Below are 22,721 nucleotides of genomic sequence, written 5' to 3'. Positions count from 1 at the left end.
CCCTGACCTTTGTGCAGGCAGACTAAACACATGAAGAAACAATGATGCTTTCCAGTCTTCATTAGAAGATCACTGTGTGTTACAAGTCCATTCAGATGTTGAAGTCTGTATCCATCATTTTAAATGCCTCATCGTTGGTGGCCACTGCTACAGGGATTCTCACTTTATTTCCTGTGTGACCGACTGCATCCAATCAAAGCAAACACAACTCTGTCCAACTTCTGGTTTGTCCACATTTACTATTGAGGCTCCAGTGAGAATTTATGATTGGATGATTGACAGCTTTATCTCTGCAACAATCACCTTATATCACATGGCAGAACCATTAACAGGGTTGGTAATAGCTAAAGGTGATTAGAAGTGGAGAAAACACACGCAGTGCAATCTGGAGCAGCCCTCTAAGGAAACAAGGTAATGGCTTCTCTCTTGTGAAGGCTCACAGCTCTACCTTTGTTGATTTACTTTACCTCTAACACCAGCTGCAGCCTCTTCAGGTGTTTCAATGACAGGCTCTGGTATCCTGAATTGCTGGCATCCTTTCCTGGATGTACTGATAATGTTTGATGTAGCTGATAGGTAGCTGTGTGTTTTTGCTTTTAACAAACATTTTACTGGACTGTAAACGATCCTTTTGTCGCTCCAGTCCTTTGTTGAAGCCATTGCCATTATCAGAGCATGAAGACTATATTGGTTTTTCAGGAAAGTATTATTGACAATTTATGAAAGTGGAAGATTTTCTAGGTTTTGCCTATCTTATGCAAAAATGATCATATTTGGATGTTTGATCAAATAAATGTTATAGTACTATGAATTCTGAATTGTTATGTTTTTTTTGCAGATTAACACAACTGTCCCATAAGTGGGATAAATAATTAAAACTGTTCTTGTGGCTTTGGGGGAGCATTCCTTTGTACTGAAAATAACTAAAACTGTTAAAAGCAGAGACAGAGGACCCTGTGTCTGAAATTGATGTTCCATTAAAAAAAAAGGCAGCTAACCCTTGACTGCTTGAAGCCAGATTGTCATAGAGAACCAGGGGATGGTCTTCAGTTCAGATGGGGGAAGCGTCTTTAATCTCTCAACACACATGAAGCCGTGAAGCGACTGGTCCAATCATGGAGCTTCATCCAGCAACTCTGCTGAAAGGCAGGTATGCATCTCCTCACTCTGGCCAAACTACAGCTGAGCTCCCTGCATGTCTCTTTGGGAAAACAATGTTCTTCAATCTGACAGGCAACTCCAAAAGTTGTCATTTAAACCAAATGGTAACCCATTAAAGTCACTGATGTATACTGCGTGTTAATTTTTATGTTTGATGTTGCTACATTCATGAGGTCCTCAAACCAAACTGCAAACGCCGCTCAGTTCATGTGCATCAGAATTTAATCTTTCAGGTAAATTGGGTAACTGATGGTCACCTGTGGTTTGTGTGTCAGGTGACCTGACTTGCCAATGGAGTGCTTGGCATACATTAGTTTGATGAGATGCTGCCGTCATAGATGCTGATTACATGTTAAACTTAATATCAACTCTCTTCATAGAGAATTACAGATCCGACCTTTAGTCATAACTCCCTAAAAGAATGTCTCAGCAGATTAACCCAGGTAAGGTGTCTCATGCTAATTACCCTCATTAATATGCAAAGTCTCGGTGAAACCCACATTTCAACGACCCCCTGGCACCCCATCAACCACTGTTGAGGAGCAAGATGGGTTTCAACTCTGGTTGTTGTGAATGTGTATAGCACTGATCACACCTCAAAGGGTTAATAAACTCGGACAAGACCGGCCACCAGAAGAACTGAAGAAGCCTCTTGGATGAGAGGTGAAAGATCTTCAAGAAACTTCTTTAAGTCCAGTAGGTTGATTTAAACAGCTTTGGATAACATTGACCTAGATAACTGAGAACCTACACAGACATCTTTAATCATGGCTACTATGTCACGTCTGAAACATTACAAGCCTTTTCTGTTATATATTTACTGCACACCGAGCAAAGGGCCTGACCTGGAGCTCCTTGGTCTTCCTCTGGAGCCCAGCGTTGATGGCTTCTTCTGCTTCTAGCTTGCAGCTGCTGTTGTTGATCTCCAGTTCCTTCCTAGAGAAATAAAGAGTGACTGCGTTAATTAAATTACTGTAAAAAATAAGAAATGAACAGCACCAATTTCAGCTATCCCAATACCTGATATCCTAATTAATTCAAATACAGATCAGATCATTTTAAATTAATTATCTTAAAATGAATTTATACTTGATGTGAGGAAGACCGATGGTAGACACTTTGGGTTTCTGAATGTGTTTTGTGCAATATTACAATATTTCACATGATTGACTGGATAGAACCTTTGTAGTGTAGTACGGTACGTAATGTGTTTTGAGAATTTCAACTCACATTTCATATACGATATATCAGGGTCACAAATACAGTTATATTCCATATTTATGGCAGAAAGTTGGATCATCCTTGATGGAATCAACACAAACGCATGGACAACATGCAAACTCCAGGTTTGAATTTGAACCCTGAATCTTTGCAAGGAGGACACTGCTAACTACCCCATGATGTCACCCAGCTCACAGCATAAAAACCATGACTTCCTACAGTGAATGTCCTAAAATATTTGATCGGAGGAAACTCGTACGAGAAAATACTAATTTTACATTTTTAGCTGCTGAAATAAATACATTAAACATCACTGATGGAAATCAGGATTAATGGATCCATCCTTCTGGGTGCATAGAGTACATAACATTAACTAACGTTACATCCAGTCATCTGCTGTAAGATGGAGTCGTTGATTGGACAGGAGATTGGGATTATATCATTTAAATAGGCTAAATATCAGTGTCATTGTACAGTAGTGGTTTTAGAACCGCTTTGTTTGGCCGCTGCAGGTCTGTTAACAGGTTATAGAGTTTAACAGGAGCCTCTCACCTTTTGAAGAGCTCTTCCCACACACTTCTGTTCCACTCCATCTCCCCCTCAGTGTGGGCTCTGCTGTCACCCTCCAGCTTCCTCCTGCTCTTCTCTAGGTCGCCTCGCTGACAGCGCTCCTGCTCCAGTCGGTGCTCCAGCTGGACACGAACAGCATCATGGGAAAGGTACGAGTTTGTGTTAACAGCAACAGTCTCTGATACACTGGTTCATTTTTCGGATGCACGGAAACATCTTACATCTTCAGCCTGCATCTGTAAATGGGTTTTCTCTTTGGTCAGCAGGTTCACGTTCTCCTCTTCTCTCTGAAGGTCCTCAATGGCCTGCTGTTGGGTTAAAAAAGATCACTGATCCTCCACAGCGCTGCCTCACACACATCTGTTCGCCATACTGGAAAGTCAGGGGATGTCGTCTGACCTCACCTTTAGATTATTGAGGCAGATCAGATCCTTTCTCTTTGCTTTATCCATCAGTTAGACATTTGTGCCATTACACCACAAAGCTCAAGGCATTGTACCTCAGACTAAATTAATGATCTAACATATTCAACAAACATAGGAAGATAATGAGGCCTGATGTTTAAGCGAGGCTGCTACTGTTGGTCACAGCATCTGGATGAAATTAGATAGCAGGGCTTCTCATAGCTTCCACGGAGTCTGATGAAGCTGTTCAGGGGGTTCAGATTCCTTTAGATTTCAAAGCATCAGCTCTTCTTATTAAAATGTGTGCCTGATGTCATTTATCATGAGTGTCACTGGTGGGTCTGCATGACATGTGTTTCTGTTTTACTGGACTTGTGAGTCAGGCAGGAAGTAAAGTATCTCTCTATCCTCTGATAAAAGGAATAAGGCTATCAATTACACTAATAAATATTCACAAATAAAGGCAAAAAGCATGAAGTGCTGTCAAAGCTTTATTGTAGAGCGCATGGTTTACGTCGAATATAAATGTGATTAAAAGCTGACTGTGTAGGAATATGACAGCAGCAGAAGGTCAAATCTTTGGAAACAGTAAGAAGAAAGACTGAAGTTGATCTTCTCATTATCTCCATCTGTAGATGGAGTAGCTACAGGCCTGTGGACCATCGATGTGATAAACTGAGTTCATTTGACAACTGTAGATGTTCCATTTCAAGTCTAGTAGTTCAGCAGAGGTCATGTGATCAGTGCTGTTTCATTGTAAGCAGGATAACGCAGATACTGTAGTTTAGAATGTATTCAAACATTGTAGATGAATCTTTGCAAAAAAGGTCAGACTAAGAGAGGGGAAGAGATGATTCAATTTTTAGGGCTAAATATTTGCTGTATGGATCCAGAATTTTAAAAAAAATTTCTATTGCCACCAAATTAGCTTGATGGAGGCCAGACAGACTTAGATTTGTGGTCTTAGCACATTTTCTCTATGCGACAATACCAACAAATCACTGCAAAAAATGAACAAACAGCTTTTTTCTGTGTTTAAAAACACATACTTTTGGGATAATACAGGTATTGGGGTTTTGAGAGCAAAAGAGTGTTAATATAATTCTAATATGTTCTGAATGGTGGCTGGCTCCCCGATCATGATGATTAACTGACCACAGTTCATGTATTTTCAAAGGGAGACATGGTTAAACACATTGGTCAAATAGAGGGCTCTGTACGTCCTATGCTGGGGAAAATGGGCAAAATATTTGTTTTGGGTTTTTTAGTCTCATGAAAATTCTGATTTTAAATTATATACTCATTAGTTTTAAGAGAGATTTGACCAAATTGTACATTAAATGTAGTATTTTCTGTGTGGAAATCCTGGACTCAGGTTGAATGAGAAAAGATTACGACACATATTAAAGTCTATGGAACTGTAAAGACTAAAAACAGATTCTCATGTTTCAAACTGTACAAACACATTTAGACACCCACTAGAGTTTCTATACAGTCTACATAAAAACATGAATGATCTTTAAAATCCTGTTTTTACCAGTGGACTCCAGAGGTTTTAGATTGGAGAAACACAGTTTATGAGTTTCTGGAGGAGGTTCATCTAGCTTCACATTGATCTTGGAAACATTCTCACCTGGCTGAGCTCCACCAGATGTTCCTTCTCCTTCTGGAGCTTGTGCACCACCTCGTCCTTCTGAGAAAGCTGCTCTGAGAGCCTCCTCACCTCACTGTCTGACAGCTAGAAGGAGTGAGAATGAAATCAGACTGGAATCTTCATCTACAGATGTTCTGAATTACCAGAACTACAATCAAAAGAGTCCTATCAGTACCAGAATATAAAGGTTACTATTGTGATCTACAACTTCCACATCTTTCTGTGATTCCATCAAAAAAAAGACTTTGATTGTTGGTTGGTTCAACCTTTAGCAGGGTTACAATAAACTACTTCCCTAATTTCTGTGAAATGTTGTGGGAGTGTGGATACGGAGGCAGGAACTCTCTTTAAATCACCTTGGCCTGTCATGCAGTGATCTAGAATTCTTTTATCAGGGGTCATGAAGGGGCCACATTTGGCACAGAGGGGCCGAGTACATGTCTAACATGCATGCTTCTTCATTTAGTTAGAGATATCTTCATTTCACAGGTCATTCCTTGTTTGCTGTGGACTCTACATTAAAAAACAACACATACTTTAACTGAATATATTGAGCCTTTTTAAATCACACTGGTCAGTAATAAAACTTCCCAAATAAAAGCTTGACATTTTCACATATATAACAATTTGGGTGCATTAACCACTTTTTCCACATTGTTAAACAGTTCAAAACGAGTCACTGAAAAAATATAAATTTTAGCACACACACAGTGTGTTCTGAAACTGGCTGACAGATTCACTGTATTTATGCTACACACTGCATCACACACCATGTTACACCATGACAGCTACACAAAATGTAGGATTATTCGGTCTTGGTGAAGGAATGCACTTTACTCAGTGCTATTATAGTTATTAATGCTTTCCTCTTGGGCGAGCAGCCATGATGGCTCGTGAATGTGGCGCTTACAATCTGCAGACTTTGCATCTGCCCCGTAAAACAATAATCTCCCTTCGCTGGAGAAACAGATGTTATTAAACATCAAAGCTTTATTTGCACATGGAATCCTGTCTGCTGTTGAAGACGTCAGGATCTAAAGAGAATAGGGTGATTGCTGAAAATCTGTTAAAGCAGTGCTACAAATGCAACCCAGCAGAGTAGAGAAAACATATTAGGATTTGTCAGTTTGTTTGTCCTCTCATGTTTGCTTTACAGTAATGACTTGCATGACAGCATTACACAAATATTAGATGTGGACTAGTAATTTCTTTCAAACCCGTGTCAGTTCTGCCACAGAACATGTCTGGTTCTGTTTGAGTCCCGCACACTTTTCTTCTCTTATCTGTTCTGCAGGACATCAATTAGCTAAGAAAACATTCGCATGACAAGAGTTTCTGGTTATTAACACTGTGATGATAATAAGATGAATCAGTGTAAATTTGTAGTCTTCATAAGCACACGCTCGTTCCATCATCGCATTAGTGTGGTGAAGACGGTACATTCTTGTGGCATTCCTGAACAAAGATAGCATCATAATCCTTTAATACACCTCAGTGAAACCGATGAAGGGGTTTGGTGAGGAGCTGGAACGGAGATGTCAGAGCAGAGGAGAGGAGCGGGCTTCAGTCAGGGAACTCCTTCATCCAGCAAAGAGCGTAAATTTATTACACAATTGAGAACCTTCTTTAGTCTACTTTACAGATAGGCCTAGCCCACACATAACGCCGTATCTATATAACTACCGACAAAGAGGCCCCTGCATTAGTTAAACCATTACTTTCTGAAATGCATTGTTATCTCTTACATATGAAGAATCTGATCCTATAAATACAGACACATTTTCAGGTTGTTTAAAATGACAATTAACTGACATGTAAATGAACAAAGCTAAAACACCCACATTTTGTAAAGCTGTTTTTTTTTATTCAATCAAAGAAGAAAAACTAATCTAAGACAACTACATGTGCTGGTGATGTACTGTATAACATTGAGTTTAAATTATGTACCTGATTACAGGTCTGACATCAATGGTTGGTTGTGGGTAATAAGTACAGTAGATAATGTAAAGCCAAATCACTTGTTGTCTTAACAAATGGTGCACAGACTAGCTTAGGATTGAAAAGACTGATTTTGTCAATTTATTGCGGACTGTTCACAGTCTGCATAGAGTCATAACGATATCTGGAGCAGCATTAAATAAATTAAATATTATTAAATGACGTTCTACCTGTTTTTGATGCTCTGCTATGTTCAGTGCACCCTCCAGTTCGTCCAGGTCTCTCCGGAGGCTGCTACACTCCACCTCCAGCCGGTCCCTGTGGACAGCCAGGCTGGTAGAGCAGTCCTCCTCCTCCTGAAGACGTTCCGACAGGCTGGACAGCTGATGCTCCAGCTCGCGCCGGGCCTTCTCCAGCTGGATGCAGTGATGCTCGGATGCCTGGGCGCTCTCCTGTTCCTGGAGGTCAGACGTTTGATGTACAAAAGTTTGGTTACATTTATTGCACATAAGTCTCGTGAATTTTTAAAATCTTTTCACGTGGAATTAAACTGTCAATTGTTGAATTGTCGACAGTTACTTTGTGCTGGACAAAATAACAACGTAAGCTCAAAGAGAAACATTATTGTGCCTGTTCAATAGGTGGAATTTTGTCCTGGTGAAACCTGTTCAAATTATAGACTGCTTCTGGTTTGGTGAAAATATAAACCAGTTAACATAGGTGAAGTTAAATAAGGAATAAAACAGTATAATACTATGAGATAAACATTTATATGGAGGTATTAGTGCAACAGAAGAGAAAATCTTACCACTGACTGTATCACAAGATGAAACTAATCCTCCTTCAAGTCAGATGAACCCTTCCTTTGTTCATCTGTAGCTCTCTGATTACAGAACTGCAGTCAGTATTACAGCTGAACAGGCAGTGACTTCTACTGGTGACTCTACCAGCAGCAGCAGATCACTTAGTGAAGAGGAGTGAAAAGACCTGATTCTGACAGGCTGCTTCACTTACTGTTACTTTCTTAGGGACCAGTCATCATGGGCAAGGCATTTGGAACAAGCTAATAGCATACCCAAATATCTGGGCATTTGTAAAATGATCAGGCGACCACATTTCCATCTGCATTTATTTCCACAAAAGTACTTATCTGAAGTTCTTTCCATGCTTTTTCTGAAAACTCATCTTATTATTGTCTTATTATTCTGCTAAGTTTCTATTGCACTAATTCATTGTCATAAAAATTTTTGAAAAACAGGTAAAGCATATATGCAAGAAGGTTAAACCAAATCTAAATTGTTTCCGTCATATTAGAAGGGGCCTACCAGCCAAAACTGCACTACTGTACATGCATCCCATGTTTTTCTCACACCTATCATACAGTATTACAACATGGTCAAAATCCTCTCAAACTGTCTTAAAACCAATAACATCATTATACAAACAGGCTATAAAAATCATGGATCAAAAACCGATGAGATGGCACCTTTGTGGTATCCTAAAAAAACACAACCTTTGAAAATCTTGTTTTCTTTTCTATTATCAAATTGGTTTTTAAGTGTTTGGATGGTCATGTTTCACCTCATTTCTCTGGACTGATTAATAGACTCCCGAGCACTGGTAGAGCAACCACACAAGCCTCAGCAAGTGGCAAATGTATTGTTCCCAGGTGTAAAAACTCATTCGGACAGTCTGCCTTCTCAGTAAAGGGAGCAAACCTATGGAACTCTTTGCCCAAGGTTCTAAAACTAGAGACAGATGGTAATGTGTTCTACAGAGGGCTCAAACTATGGTTGAAATCAAATCAACTGTGCTTGCATGTATAGCCTCTGAATGTTTACTAAATTATATTTACTTTTGTACTGAAGGTTATGTAATGAACTGAAATGTTGCTCTAAATATTACCAGAATGTATTTCATCTTTTGTACTAGAATGGGTGTTTCTTTTTAACTATAGTGATACTGTTTTTCTATTTTTATGCTCTTGTTTTTTAGAAAAGTCTCCAATGGACACATGGTGAAAATTAGCACTCGTGCTAACACACTGTAAATGACACATCTACGAGTTGTGCAACTATGCAATGAGCAATGTGATTGTTACGTCCATGTCAAATACATTAACATAAAATAAACATAACATAGCTGAGTGATTCAGAGATGTATAACATAATTAAGAGCTGCAGCTATAAAAAGCAAAAATGTTTTTGTCAAAAGTGCTGCCTATGTTCCTGTTCCCAAACTCCTTGGAAATCTTTAATAAATTTAAATTTTGACTCTTCTTTTCGCTTCTGAAATAAATTTCTCTCATGCTCAAATTAAGTTTCACTTTCAGTGGAGGTGAACTGAAGATACTTGATATTGTTCAGGATACTCTCTGATCATCGGAAGCAGTTTGAGGACAAAGCTCCCAAACTCGATTGAGTCACCGGTGACAATTGTGTTATCAATCTCAGAAGAGTTTGAATATCCGCATTCCACACCAGCCAGAAGTCCAGTTACTTCAAATTCAACCTTCAAGGTTTATTAAATAGAGCACACCACTGTAAAACATTTTTTGTGTCAATTTCCATGGTCAGTTAGATGTTTCTACTGTTTGGTGGACACATATAAAACTCCAGTTATAATTAGGTACTGTGTAGTTATTGGCTACATGCCCATCACGGAACTGTGCAGTCTCATTCACCAATCATCACATACTGTTTCATCATCTCAGACTCACATGTACCTCAGATGACAACACAAGTGAATTGGAGTTGAGTGCTGGGTCACACACCACGACTAGTCTGTACCCCATGTGGAAGCAAGCAGACATCTTCATTTCAGAAACCTGGCCATGTAGCATTCACACCTAACTTAAACCAAACCATCTGAATGAGACACACAAGGACATGAAAAAAGTTCCAGGATGTAACAAGAATGGATGAGAATGTGTTGGATAATCTGTACGATTATTATGAAGTAAAAGCCTTGCTATTGCTATATATTTTGACCACAAGCTGTGACATCATGCACTTTTGTGCCACCTGTGTGTAAGCTTTGCCCAATAATATCCACAATCAGTCACACACAAACCAGCAAGAGTTACCCACTGCTGCTAGTCTATGCTCCAGTGTGGTGCTAAAGCCATCCCAGTCAAGTTCTTCTGCCTCTGGGTCTGTACCAGGGGGTGCCTTGTGTCCGTTAGCCTGCTCACAGTCATCAGTCAGGGAGTGGCAATGCCGATGGTGCCTCGCAGATTTCATCTTGTCTTCCTCTGGTCTATATACTCTCCCGCTTTGCAGACGTCACCTGTTTGGCAATGTCTCAACTTGTCTGCTGTCTTGATGGTGTCTTCGCGTTTCTTCAAATTATTCACTTTGTCCTGTCTCTCTGTTTGTCGTACAGCTGTTCTGGTTTTTCCAGATGGGTTTCTGTAGTACGAATTCCCTGAGTGATGGTGCTCCAGTCTGTACTCCCCAGTAGGTCCTTTGTTACACAACTTATTTGCAGCTTCGCTCACCTTTCTTTGCCCTCCTCACACTAGTTAATCCGGCAGCTGTCTTTTATTTGATCTTTTCTGCAAGAGTTTTCTTTTCCCTGATCTCTCTCACTCCTCCTTGCCTCTAAAGCTGTTTTATTTCTAGCAAGATCCAAACATTGCTCTAGGTACTCTCAGCCTCCTCAGAGTATACTACTGCTACTGATAAGCCTATACATACAGTTAGCCACTACTCAGTCCACAACCACCTTCTCTCCTGGCTTCTTTTCCCACTGTCGTCTCCTCCCCCTGAAATAGGTGACTTTCTCCACCCTAAGGGGATCCAAAGGGGTGCCCACAGGGATGGTGGTTGGTATAGGATGTCAGGTCAGGATAAAAAACTTCCGTGTTGTGCCGTCCAGCTGCAGAAATCCAGCTCTCAGCTGCATCATCAGATGTACACCACAGAAAGACAAGAACGCAAGGGCAGTATTCTCGTCTCATTCTATATTATAATTCTGTTCTTCACCCACACATTCCCCTGACAATGCCACAGCATTCATACAAGCAAGAACAATGAGCCATATTGTGCTTTGAATTGAAGTGGGTATGTTTTCTTTGAATCCAACCTAAAACGTTTAGACTAAGACTATAAAAGATTAACTAGACAAGACAACGAGATGAAGTATTCCCAAATCTAGAGTTTGGCTTTGAGAATCAGGAAAAATAGAGGAATTACTAGATTGTGATAGGCCGCTTCTGACTTTCAAAAAAATAGATTTGGATAATTTTGAAAGTCAGGTATATCACCTGACCATAATTGGTAGACATAGTTTATATGTTGTTCAGGTAGAAAAACTTTATTTCCGTCAAAGCAGAGACAAAAAAAAAAGTCCAGTTCAAGGCTAGGAAGTGATCAGAAAAATAATGAATGGTGTTTATCCACCTGTGTCATCTACAGCACGTAACTGACTGTTACTCTGTTAAAAGTTTTGGATTGTCTGTTACTAATATCTTTTTTAAATGAACCTGCAGACATAGAAAGACTTTTTTGGCTAAATTCAATGGTGCGAGACGTAAACGTTTTTCCAAAGCCAGTTCCAATCTATTCATTGTCCAAGTGTTTAGAGATTCTAACTATAAAAGCAGTGGAAAAATAACTTTTTTAGAAAAACACTGTCACACTGTCTAAATGTGCTCATAAGTGTAAGTGCTCATGGTGTTATACGAGTGTGGATAAGCACTCTGCCAATGCCACTGAGCTGGGGAAGACATCCAGTCATTAAAAAAAACAAGAGAAGGATTTCTGAGAATTTAGATTGTTTTATTTTGACAATGTGGTCTGGGTTCTTGTGTGGTGAGGCAGCACAAAGATCTGTTCTGCTGACACCCACTTGAGCTGGAGACTCAGACAGCTGCCTCTTCAGACACCATTTATCACCCACACCATTATCTCATATCTGACCAGACAGCTGAGCCAGCTATGCATATGAGTTAGATTTTGATCGTAACACGCAAATACTGTGAATGAAGGTTTCCTATTTACTCTGTAGAACTGAATCACTGTTGTTGCTGACTACATTTGAAGGTAATGTGAGGACACGGACATGGTGGTTGATGGTATAACAGGAAAGCCCTCTGGTTACACAGATGATCTCTGACTATGTTTACCTCCTCTATGATAAATGAAACCCACATTCTAAGACTCACAGTTCGTAGTAGCACCTTCACAAGCTTAAAAAAAACCCCTGGCATTTAAGAAAATAACAGGAAGTGACCACATCATGTGTCAGGTGCTTTTAATCTAAGCTATTTACCCAGCAGTCTTGTAAAAGAGACAACTGAGACTGTACTCAAACGGTATGCTATGTCCTGTATACGTACGTACATCATTAGTCCATGCTCTGTAAAGCAGTAACAAAACACAATGCAATAACTTCCTTGTTGTAATCTGGAGAAATCTCTCTGAAGCAATTCACTACCTAACCCTAACCCTGAGATGGACTGACACAAAGAGGAAAAGTTTTCTTTGGTCTGAAGAGACCACAATTATAATCACTTCAGAATCCATGGATGTTTTGTCTTTTGGCCAGTAAGTTCAACAGTGAACATCTGTGTGGGTCCCAGTCACACTGAGAGATGCATACATGTTCAGGAACAACATGCTGCCATCCAGGTGTAGTTTACAAGGATATTTATTTTATTCCAGGAAGACAATAAAGCCATATTATGTTGCCCAGCAACAGCATGGCTTCAGAGTAAAAGAATCCAGTAGAAACACCAGTGGTAGATATTTTTTTCTGTAGTGCAGGTCTGTTCACCACTGAAAATGTGTGGAGCATTATGAAGGACAAAGACCAGAACTTTCAGTTCACTAACAATGATCTAACCTCTCTTCTAACAATGATCATAACCAAATTTAGTGAAATACATGCTCTATGCATTCTCTGCCTCAGTTGTCAATAGACCATAGTGGAGGTTGTGAGTTCTACTGCATTATTAATCACACACAGAAAATCAATCTTTAACCTGACATACTAAATTTGAGTGACTTTCTGTAGTATGAAGTACAACCGTATGTTCAGCTTAAAGATAACAGTTTTAAAATGCTACTTGTTCGTACAATGCGCAGTGGCTAATAGTGTCTCACATTGTAGGATTAACTGTTACGGCATATAATAAAAATGTAAAAAGATCTAAGTTTGTGTCAGCTGCAAACTTAATTAACAGGATGTCACTATCACAGTGCATTCTTTAATCAGGTTCTAGCACAAAAAGAAAAAAAATGTAAAAATGATGTGATATAAATGCCATAATGTTGAAGTCAAGGCTTCTAACCTCTAGTGCACAAACCAAGTAGTGACCTAACTCTGGCTTTACCACCCACGCTGGTTAAAATGAGATGTTTTAGTCACCTGATCATGTGACCAAAACATCTGTGTGCACTTTCAGTGCAATCAATCAGAAATATTAGAGTTTTATGTTTGGAAAACTATTGATCCAATTAGGAGGAGTCCACAGTGGAACACATATGAAAATATCATAAGAAAAATTATACACTTCCTATCACAAAACAAGAAAAAGAATTTAAATGTCAGACAAGGCTGACAGTAATGGGTTGTTTCCTATGCAGTCTCCAAAAGGACTTCTTGTCCCAAAGCTCACCTCTACGTTTATCTGTCTTGACTGATTTGTTCTACATTGATTGCTTCCTTCCCCTTGTCCTTGAACATTGTCAGTCCTTCATTCCCTAGCCTCTCTTCACCGTGCTCTCTTCTCCTATTTCAATCCTCATTCATCTCTTCCTGCCAGTCTTTTGTCTAATATTTTGCCTTGGGCCCCACAAGCTTCAGAGTCAGTCCAGACACAAATTTTTTCCATATGCAGGACTGGGGCATCTGGATAGCTCTGCAGAGGAAAGCTGCACATTTATTTCCCATTAGCAGTAATTGAGGGGTAAACACAAGACTTTTTTGCTCTTTCAATAACCATTTGTTGCAAAGACGATTGGAAAAACAGTAGTTTGTCAGTCTTCACATTTATTGCACTTCTGAACATAATTGGTTCATTAAGAGGTGCTGCTGTCCATTTTACTTAGCTCACGACCCGGCTGGTAACAACTTTGTTCTAGCGCTGCTAGCACATCTTATCCATCATACTGCTGGTAAAAAAGTGATTTATTGATTGAATAATTTATTCATCACATCGTCAGTGTGCAATAGGCAAAAATGTTCCTCCCATCTTTTCCACATGGTTGATAAAACTGGAAGCATAAATGGTTTTCAGTGATCAGAGAGCTTCATACGTCCACAGTGTTATTAAATGTTTTATTATATTGGATTCACAATGGCTTTAAATTGCACGATTTATTTCTTCTGTCAATTTTAAGAAGATAGTTATAAATTAAATACTTTCTCATGTTTAAAATTAGCAAATTAAAAGATAATTGAGCAGATTTGTCGGTGTTTTACCCCCCAGGGACACCATGTCTCAAAGTTGATTAAAAGACATTTGTTTTACAAGTCATCAAATATGTGTGAAGTAGCCCCCATCCCCTACACTGCCTCAGAAACTAATGGCATAATTGGACAAATGGGACAAACTTCCTTCTGGAAACCTGGACTGCTCTATACTGGAAGCAGAAACACTAGAAAGCTACAATAAGGACTCACATTTCACACTACAGTCAAACGTAAAGACTCTGAGGTATGAATTATGCTACCTGATCGGTCCCATCCTGTGACTAATAGGAATGACAAAAAACAGAACATTATTTATATTCATACTTTTATGAGTTCAAATCATCATCTTTTTTAGATTCATGATTTAACAGCGAGGAAAAATACTGTCAATGTCCAGAAATAAAGGAAGCCCCCTTTATTTCCTCACTCAGTTTAAATGACAGAGCACATTCATGAGTGGTCAACAGACAAAGAGCAACATGACATAAATTATACATGAATATGGCTGAAAAAATACAGAGTGACCATTTTTTGACGAGTCTGCTAAAATACTCAACAACCATAATGAACAAATCCTGTGGGCAGTCCTGGAGCACTTTCCACAAACCCTGGCAAAATCATTGATGTTCCACACTCTTTCACTAAATCCACTGCCTGCAGAGGAGAGACACTCATAATGGGACCCCCACACGCTTTTGCAGTGACAAAGCTACTCAAACAAAATGACTAGAGTAAATCTCTACAGCAGTAAAATTATAAAGCAGTTATTCCTTCTTTGGCATTTTGAAAAATGTCCACCACCAAATTGCATTCTGCCAAAAAAAGGGAGTGAAATTCAATTTAACAAAAGGTTAAACAACGTTCTCTACTAAGAGAAAGTAGGACATGTGTTATAAGGCTTGCATTTATTCTCTTAGCATGAAACATAATGAAATAAAATGGAATAGTCTGTTTATGAGCTTGTGGAGATATATTATGTGAAAATGTGACATAAGTGACACGGAGGACACAGGAGGCCTGAATCATCTCCATGGTTTAAATGTTACTTCAAATGAACCTTCCAGTTTCGATACAAATATTTACGAATATTTACATAAAAGCAAAAAACTAACTCCAATAGTCCTAACAGCTGGATTCAGTCATTAAAAGATTTGTTTTCCATATTTCATACAGCTGTTTGGTCTACAGAAGAAAATATTTGCTGGTGGAGCATTTATCATTGGTTCAACAGCATTATTTTTGAATTGTTATCAAGTTTGGGGCAGACGGTGCTTTCATCTTCACAGTAATCAAATAAAATATGCTGCACTTATATTGTGGGATTATTGTTCTTATAATAAAACATCTCCCCTCTACTGAGGGGGAGGTGTCACTTTATCCGACCTACCATCCGTCATAAAGAGAGCCTTCAGGCAGAGAGCAGTACCTCACAACAGAGAAAAAATTTAAAAAAGAAAGACTTGGTCTATATTTCTGTCCATAAAACTTTCAGCTGGAAAATGGTTAACACAGCAGTAAAAAACAAAAAAAACGTGCACAGAAATGCATGCAGCATTAAAACAAGCTTGAACACAGTGACTGCCATGGTGGCTGCATTGCTCTCCCTCTGCAAGGGTATTATTATCCACTTAATTTCATCCGCCCCAGTTTAGTGTAACCACTGCGTTCAAAAATCTCTTATCAAGCAGAAATTCAAACTCAATCACAAATCATATGAGCTCTTAAGTCAGGGAAACAGAGGAGGGGTGACTTTTTGAAGAGGAGAAGCAAAGACAGAGCAGCAGACTTACAGCTTGGTATTTACTGGCCACCTCATTCCTTTCCTGGGTGAGCTGGCTGTTCTGCTCCTCTAAGTCCCGCACCTTGGAGAGGAGGTGGTCGCTCCGCTCTATGGCTCTCCTCAGCTCCTCTCTCTCCCTCATCTCAGTCTGCTGCTTATGGATGTCTTGCTGCAACGACAGGGACGCAATGTGGAAGACAAACACACACGCGCACGCACGCACACACGCACACACACACACACACACACACACACACACACACACACACACACAACTATGTAACAGCTCACACATGTGCCCACATTTCCCTCCAGACTCTTTCCATAAAACCATGTATTTGATAAAGTCATCAGTTCTATAATCCAAAGAGAAGCAGATGACTTCTGACAAGATATGGAGGTAGTTGGAATTTTAGCTGGGGAAAGAGGTTAGTGTGAATGGTGAGCATGAGCTATAGTTAGGGAAGAATAATCAAACTGGACTGCTCTCTGGCTCACAAACTACACCATCAAGACCATACAGTCCTGCACATTTACATTCAAAGCTGTGACTCACCTGGTCATGGAAATCAGTTTGGTGTTTTACTGGCTTGGTCAACATTTAGGATTTTCTGGATTTGTTTCTTTATCTAGACCCCTGCTTACACTTGACTTATGCCCATCCACCAAGTTCACCAAAATCCATCAAGCTGATCCTACTTACAAACTAGCCCAATAACCAAGAAACAAAATACATAATTTCGACTAAACCTGTTCATTCGTAACAGATGAACATGGTTTGACAAAACAACAAATGCAAACATTTAAAGTTTTGTTACAGTCCTTCCAAATGAAATCCACAGACAACACGTTTTACATCTCCCTGGCACCGCAAACCAGTTCAAATAAACACAGTGAACTCTAAATATTCAGCAATCCAGAGCTGAGCACTGCATGGTACAGAGGGGCGTTCACATTGTCAACGTCATATTTCTATTGGTTTAACGATGCACGTACCTATGACAATACAGTGTATTGCAAAAGTATTGGCCCCCCAACAACTTTCTGACATTTTGCTACATTTCAGGCTTTAAACTTAAAGATAAAAAACTGAAAATATTTTTCAAGAATCAACAACATGTGAGACACAACCGTGAAGTGGAACTGCATTTATTCAACATTTTATATTGTGTTCACAAATAAAAAACTGAAAAGTAGGACATGCAAAAGTATTGGCCCCCTTTGAGTTAATACTTTGTACAACCTCCTCTGCTGCAATCACAGCCGCAAGCCTTCAGACAAAAATATCAGCCCATTCCTCCTTACCAAACTGCTCAGGTTCCTTAAGGTTAGATGGTGATCGTTTGTGCACAGCAATTTTCAGATCTTTCCACAGATGCTCTATTTTTTGAGGTCTGGACTTTTGCTTGGTCATCCTAACACCTTTATATGGTTAGTTTTAAACCATTCCATTGTAGAATTGAATTTATGTTAAGGATCATTGTCCTGTTGGAAGGTGAACCTCCGCCCCATCCTCAGGTCTTTTGCAGACTCCAAAAGATTTTCTGACAGAATCGCCCTGTATTTGGCTCCATCGATCTTCCCATCAACTTAAGCGATCTTCCAAGTCACTGCTGAAGAAAAGCAACCCCAGAGCATGATGCTGTAACCACCATGTTTGACTTCGGGGATGGTGTTTTCAAGGTGATGTGCAGTGTTACTTTTATGCCAACGTAACGTTTCACATTCAGCCCAAAAAGTTCAATTTTAGTCTCATCTGACCAGAGCACCTTGTTCCACATGTTATCTGTGTCTCCCATGTGGCTTCTTGCAAACTCCAAATGGGCCTTTTTATGGTTTTCTTTCAGAAATGGCTTTCTCCTGCCACTCTTCCATAAAGGCCAGATTTATGCAGAGTACGACTAATAGTTGTCTTATGGACAGATTGTCCCACCTCAGCTGTGTAGGTGTGCAGGTCATCCAGCGTGATCAAGGGCCTCTTGGTTGCTTCTCTGCTTAGTTTCCTCCTTGTTTGGGCTGAAAGTTTAGAGGGACGGCCAGGTCTCGGTAGGTGTGCAGTTGTTTTACACTCTCTCCATTTTGATATTATTGCTTGCACAGTAATCTGGGTGACATGTAAATATTGTGAAATCTTCTTGTATCCCATTCCTGCTTTGAAAATTTCCACAACTTTATCTCGGACCTGCCTGATGTGTTCTTTGGTTTTCATGATGCTGTTTGTTCTCCAGTGTTCCTTTCATAGACCTCTGACACCATCAAAGAGCAGGAACATTTAAACTGAGACCAAGTTTAAATGCACATTTCAGAAATGTTTCATTTTATTTGTCTTACTGACAATGTGCAGCAACAGTTATTGATTTGGGTCAGTCTTTCTGTTTGAGGTGGCTGTCCCTTCCTTTCAATGCAGAATCTAATTAGTCGTTGCAGGCTGTCGGTGTGACAGGAAGGCTCTTATTCAAAGCAGGTATCACTATACAGTGTAACTGTTATGAAATCAAAATACTAGCTATGATACAGAGAACTTGTAGACAACTGGGCACAGATGAAAGCTAATTTAAATCAAAGTAATTGGGACTTGGGTGGGCATTAATTGATATGATGTGTGTTGGACCAAATCTTTCACTGGATGACTTTACTTGGATCATCCAGGCCTTTGTTGATGTGACATGATTAGTTGTGTTCTCTGGGCGATCACTGCATCACTACAGAATTCAGTTATTGAAGGTTTTTAATAGGGTTGAGCCGGATACTCGTTTCATACTAGTATCCGCTACAGATAATGCATTTTTTGACGAACACGAGTACCATACGAATAAAACCCGTTAATACTCGTGATAGGACTGAAGGAAAATCATCCTGACTGTTTTCACGCTCTGTGATTGGCCAGTCACACATACTTCCCGCCCCTCCCTGCAGACTGCAGTTACAGCGGAGTTTTTCCCTGTCCCACTCTCCGGCACACACAGACAATTACAGGTACTGATCTCTCTGTTGGTGGCTTCACCAACAGAGTAGCTTCTTTCTTCTTAAGTTTTCTTCAGCTTTCCTCTATATCGGTGTTTGGTTACCTGGTGAACTTTCTTGTTGTTGTTTTTTTGTTGCACGTACGCGTGCATTTAACCATCGGCTCCACTCATCTTTTTTTTCACCTGTTTGTTCTAAACTCTGTTCAAATTAATAATTCTATACTTTATAAATATTTTAACTGAGTCATAGCACACACACACACACACACACACACACACACACACACACACACACACACACACACACACACACACACACACACACACACACACACACACACACACACACACACACACTAAAAAATGGCAAGAACATTAGATGCTAAAAATAAATAATTGAAAAAAAAACCCAGTTTGATTATAAAATAAAATTTAAACTGAAAAAGAAGAAAAAAAAAAGTATTGTTAAGTATGACAATTCTTGTTCATGCATACTTCGTAGTTGATAATTTCCTATTGCATGCACTTCATTAATGCATTTTGTGTTTACTCGTTCAATATATAGTTCCTTTACTATTGTGATCAAAAGCATTGAATCTCAATTCTGAGGCTCTTTGGTAAGTAGTCATTCATAGACTTAAGAATATTCATGTTCTGACCCAGTTCCATAAAAAACTTGTTCTGTAAATAGTTCTCTTACTTTTGTGATCAAAAACATTGATTTGAATCTCAATTTCGAGGCTGTTCTGTAAATAGTTTTAAAATAAACAAGAAATATAGCAACTTGTGATCAATCCATATCAATTTTAGACTTAAAATAATGTAGCGCTCTAAGCCCCACCCATTTCCGGTCAAACCACACCCGCTTCTGGTTTAAGCCCCGCCCATTCCGAGTACAGGTACTGATACAGATAATCTAGTTGGTTGAACAGATACAGATACAGATAGTGGTGTACTCGTTCATCCCTAGTTTTTAACAGGGCTTTGAAGCAGAATTTTTTGCCAATCGGTTCGTTCTGAACAGAAACAGAATTATAATGTTTCTGGTTTTGTTTTCCGCTTCTATAAAAAAACACGTCAAGCGGCTGAATTAGGAGTTTGCCATCATCCTGGGAGGATTAACCAAAGAGCTCCAACCGCTGGACATCGGTGTAAACAGAACCTTTAACGTTAAGCTGCGTGCGTCATGGAGTGATCGATGAGACATTGAAGAAGTATACTGTATTGACCCCGCAAGGGGAAATCACATAGTCACTCAGGTTAGTTTTTAACAGTATACAGGCCCCCTGCACACAAGGGGGCCTGTAAGCATGCAGTTAATACACACATATGAAACTACACAAATTGGGAGGCAGGGTGATGGGCAGCGGCTTTCAGAACACTCCCCAAATTGAGCAGCTTGTGGGGGGGACGGTGCCTTGCTCAGAGGTGCCTTGGCAGTGCCTGGGAGGTGAGCTGACACCGTCACCGTTAGCTCACACTTCTGGTGATATCAGGCGGGAGCGGGATTCGATCCACCGATGGCTGGGGCGATCTGTCTACGAGGCATCTGCTCTACCGCTGAGCCACTGCCGCCCCACGTGGCTCAGCGGTACCAAGACTGGAGGCAGTGCTGAGCAAGTACACCGCGAGTTACACCCCCACAATATGTGCGTGGATTGCGGATGCCTGGACTCACGTATCTGCTTCGACTTTTGTCAGATGTTTCGCTAAAGCTGGCATCAATTTCCGAGCTATTCAATGCAGACCGGACATGACGACTTTGAAGTATTTAGCACGGATTTATCAAAAAATAAAGAAATAAATATAAGAAATGTATTTTTTTAAATTTAAATACGTAGTACAACACAGTTCAACCACAGTCACCTTTTCGCTTCCGTTAGCTAGCATGCACCAAACAATAAGGTGCGCCGTGTGTAAAAGTAGAGAGAGTAGAGTATAACTTTATTTATCCCTTAAGGAGGTTCCGTCAGGGAAATTGATTTCTCCATCGCACACAGCATGGTAAGTACACAAAACATAGAAAAAGCACTCAGAAAGCACCAGCACATAGAAAATAGCACATCAAAATACAGAAATAAACTCCACAGTTTAGATTGCGCCTCTTCATACAATGAGCAGGATGGTGCACAAAATACGGTAACTTAAGGACTTTTAAATTGGCAACAAAGCAATTAATTTATACGTATACTGTAGACTATAATTATAGATATGCCCCTACCCTACAGTAAACAGTACCACAGCACTACACCTCTGCTTTATGACAGTTATATCACTGTAGTTAAGGCTTATGCCTCCTACTTAGACAATACATGAAATAAGACAAGAATAACTTCCACCATGTCATTTACTGCTGAACAACAGATCTTTGTTGTGCTTCTCCCATAGCTCAATATTGCTACAGAGCGCTGGCAGTACGGGGACACACTGCACCGAAAATGGCTGCAGCTGATGAGTTAATGTCTAAATTATACATTTTTAAGATTGACATACTGCAGTTTTTACCTGTTATGATTAAATTGTGAGTGGGAGACTGCCCTTTTCTCAACTGTTGCTGATAGCCGCTACTTCTCTCTGCTCTCATCCCGCGTCCAGTGAATGACAGGAAGTGAAACATGAGGTCAAATATTTTTTTCAAGAATGAAAAAAAACACACGGTATTAACCGGTTTACAATTCTTTTCTGTTCGGATTCTGTTCCGGAACATTAAAAAATATCAAGTTTTCGGTTTTGTTTTCGTTCCTGCCAAAATACCAAAAGTTTCCAGTTTTCGTTTTCATTCCATGAACCGGTTCAAAGCCCTTGTTTTTAACTTTTTTCTGTTTGACTGTGGTTGTGGTGACATGTTTATTATGCCTGTTGTTGTTCTTGCCTCTCAAAGTAAATGAAATTAGAAGACTCATGTGTACATGTATGTTAAAAACTTACAGTTTCCAAACAGTTTATACGTTCTGAAAATCTGATTTTGACAGAACTGTAAGTCAGTCAGCACACTAAATATTGCTATCAATGTATATGCAGGATCGGTTAAGTGTTTATATCTCAGTGCCTCTTAATGGCTAAAAAAATGTAAACATAATACATTTTAACAAGTCAACAACCAGCCTTGATCTAGATGCATCATCCAAAGCAACGAATGTATTACATACAACACAACTGTCTATTGCATGTCTTCTTGCATCCCTCGTCACATTCAGTCAGTCATCTTTTATTACTCTTCATGCCTAACAAGTCTGTGCAAGTAAATTTGACGTGACTTTCAAAGCAGGACAACAAAATGAAGTTTCCGTTCTTGGAAAAACAGATGTCAACCGATTTTCCACAGTAAGATCTGAAGAAGTTTAAAAGGAAAAGCTGTGATTCAGAAACACACAGAAAAACCTGTTGCTGCTTGAGTACTGGTATCTGCTCCACTGGAAAAGATCTGTCATTAGCTCCGCTCTCTGAACTTCCACAGTGACTTTACCTCTCAGACTTGACAAGCTGTACAGTTTGTCAGTCGGGAACTTAGACAGGAAAATGTGGTGTCATCTTTCTTAAGTGTGCTGTAGTAATTGCTATGTTGTTGAATTAAGATTTACAATGTGTATGATTTGACCAGCACAAAG

The 22,721-nt window shown here is 39.6% G+C and overlaps 1 protein-coding gene across 4 annotated transcripts in view; it reads right to left on the bottom strand.

Moving 5' to 3' along the window:
* The window catches only part of LOC137588013 (putative uncharacterized protein MYH16), a 46,358-nt gene that overhangs the window by 19,953 nt on the left and 3,684 nt on the right, over window positions 1-22,721 (bottom strand). The window contains exons 2-7 of one of the 4 annotated variants that reach the window (XM_068304715.1): window positions 16,158-16,316; window positions 7,179-7,406; window positions 4,990-5,094; window positions 3,174-3,257; window positions 2,935-3,074; window positions 2,007-2,097 (exon numbers count right to left, since the gene is read on the bottom strand). In XM_068304715.1, the coding sequence (XP_068160816.1) occupies window positions 2,007-2,097; window positions 2,935-3,074; window positions 3,174-3,257; window positions 4,990-5,094; window positions 7,179-7,406; window positions 16,158-16,316 (807 nt within the window). Of the gene's footprint in view, window positions 1-2,006; window positions 2,098-2,934; window positions 3,075-3,173; window positions 3,261-4,989; window positions 5,095-7,178; window positions 7,407-10,037; window positions 10,848-16,157; window positions 16,317-22,721 lie in introns of those variants that run through there. The other 3 variants (XM_068304714.1, XM_068304716.1, XM_068304717.1) reach the window with 3 other exon arrangements.

Source organism: Antennarius striatus, chromosome 21 (genome assembly GCF_040054535.1).
Source record: "Antennarius striatus isolate MH-2024 chromosome 21, ASM4005453v1, whole genome shotgun sequence".
NCBI lineage: Eukaryota > Metazoa > Chordata > Actinopteri > Lophiiformes > Antennariidae > Antennarius > Antennarius striatus.
Note: the sequence above shows the minus strand (reverse complement) of the source record. Positions and strands in the feature narration are given on the sequence as shown.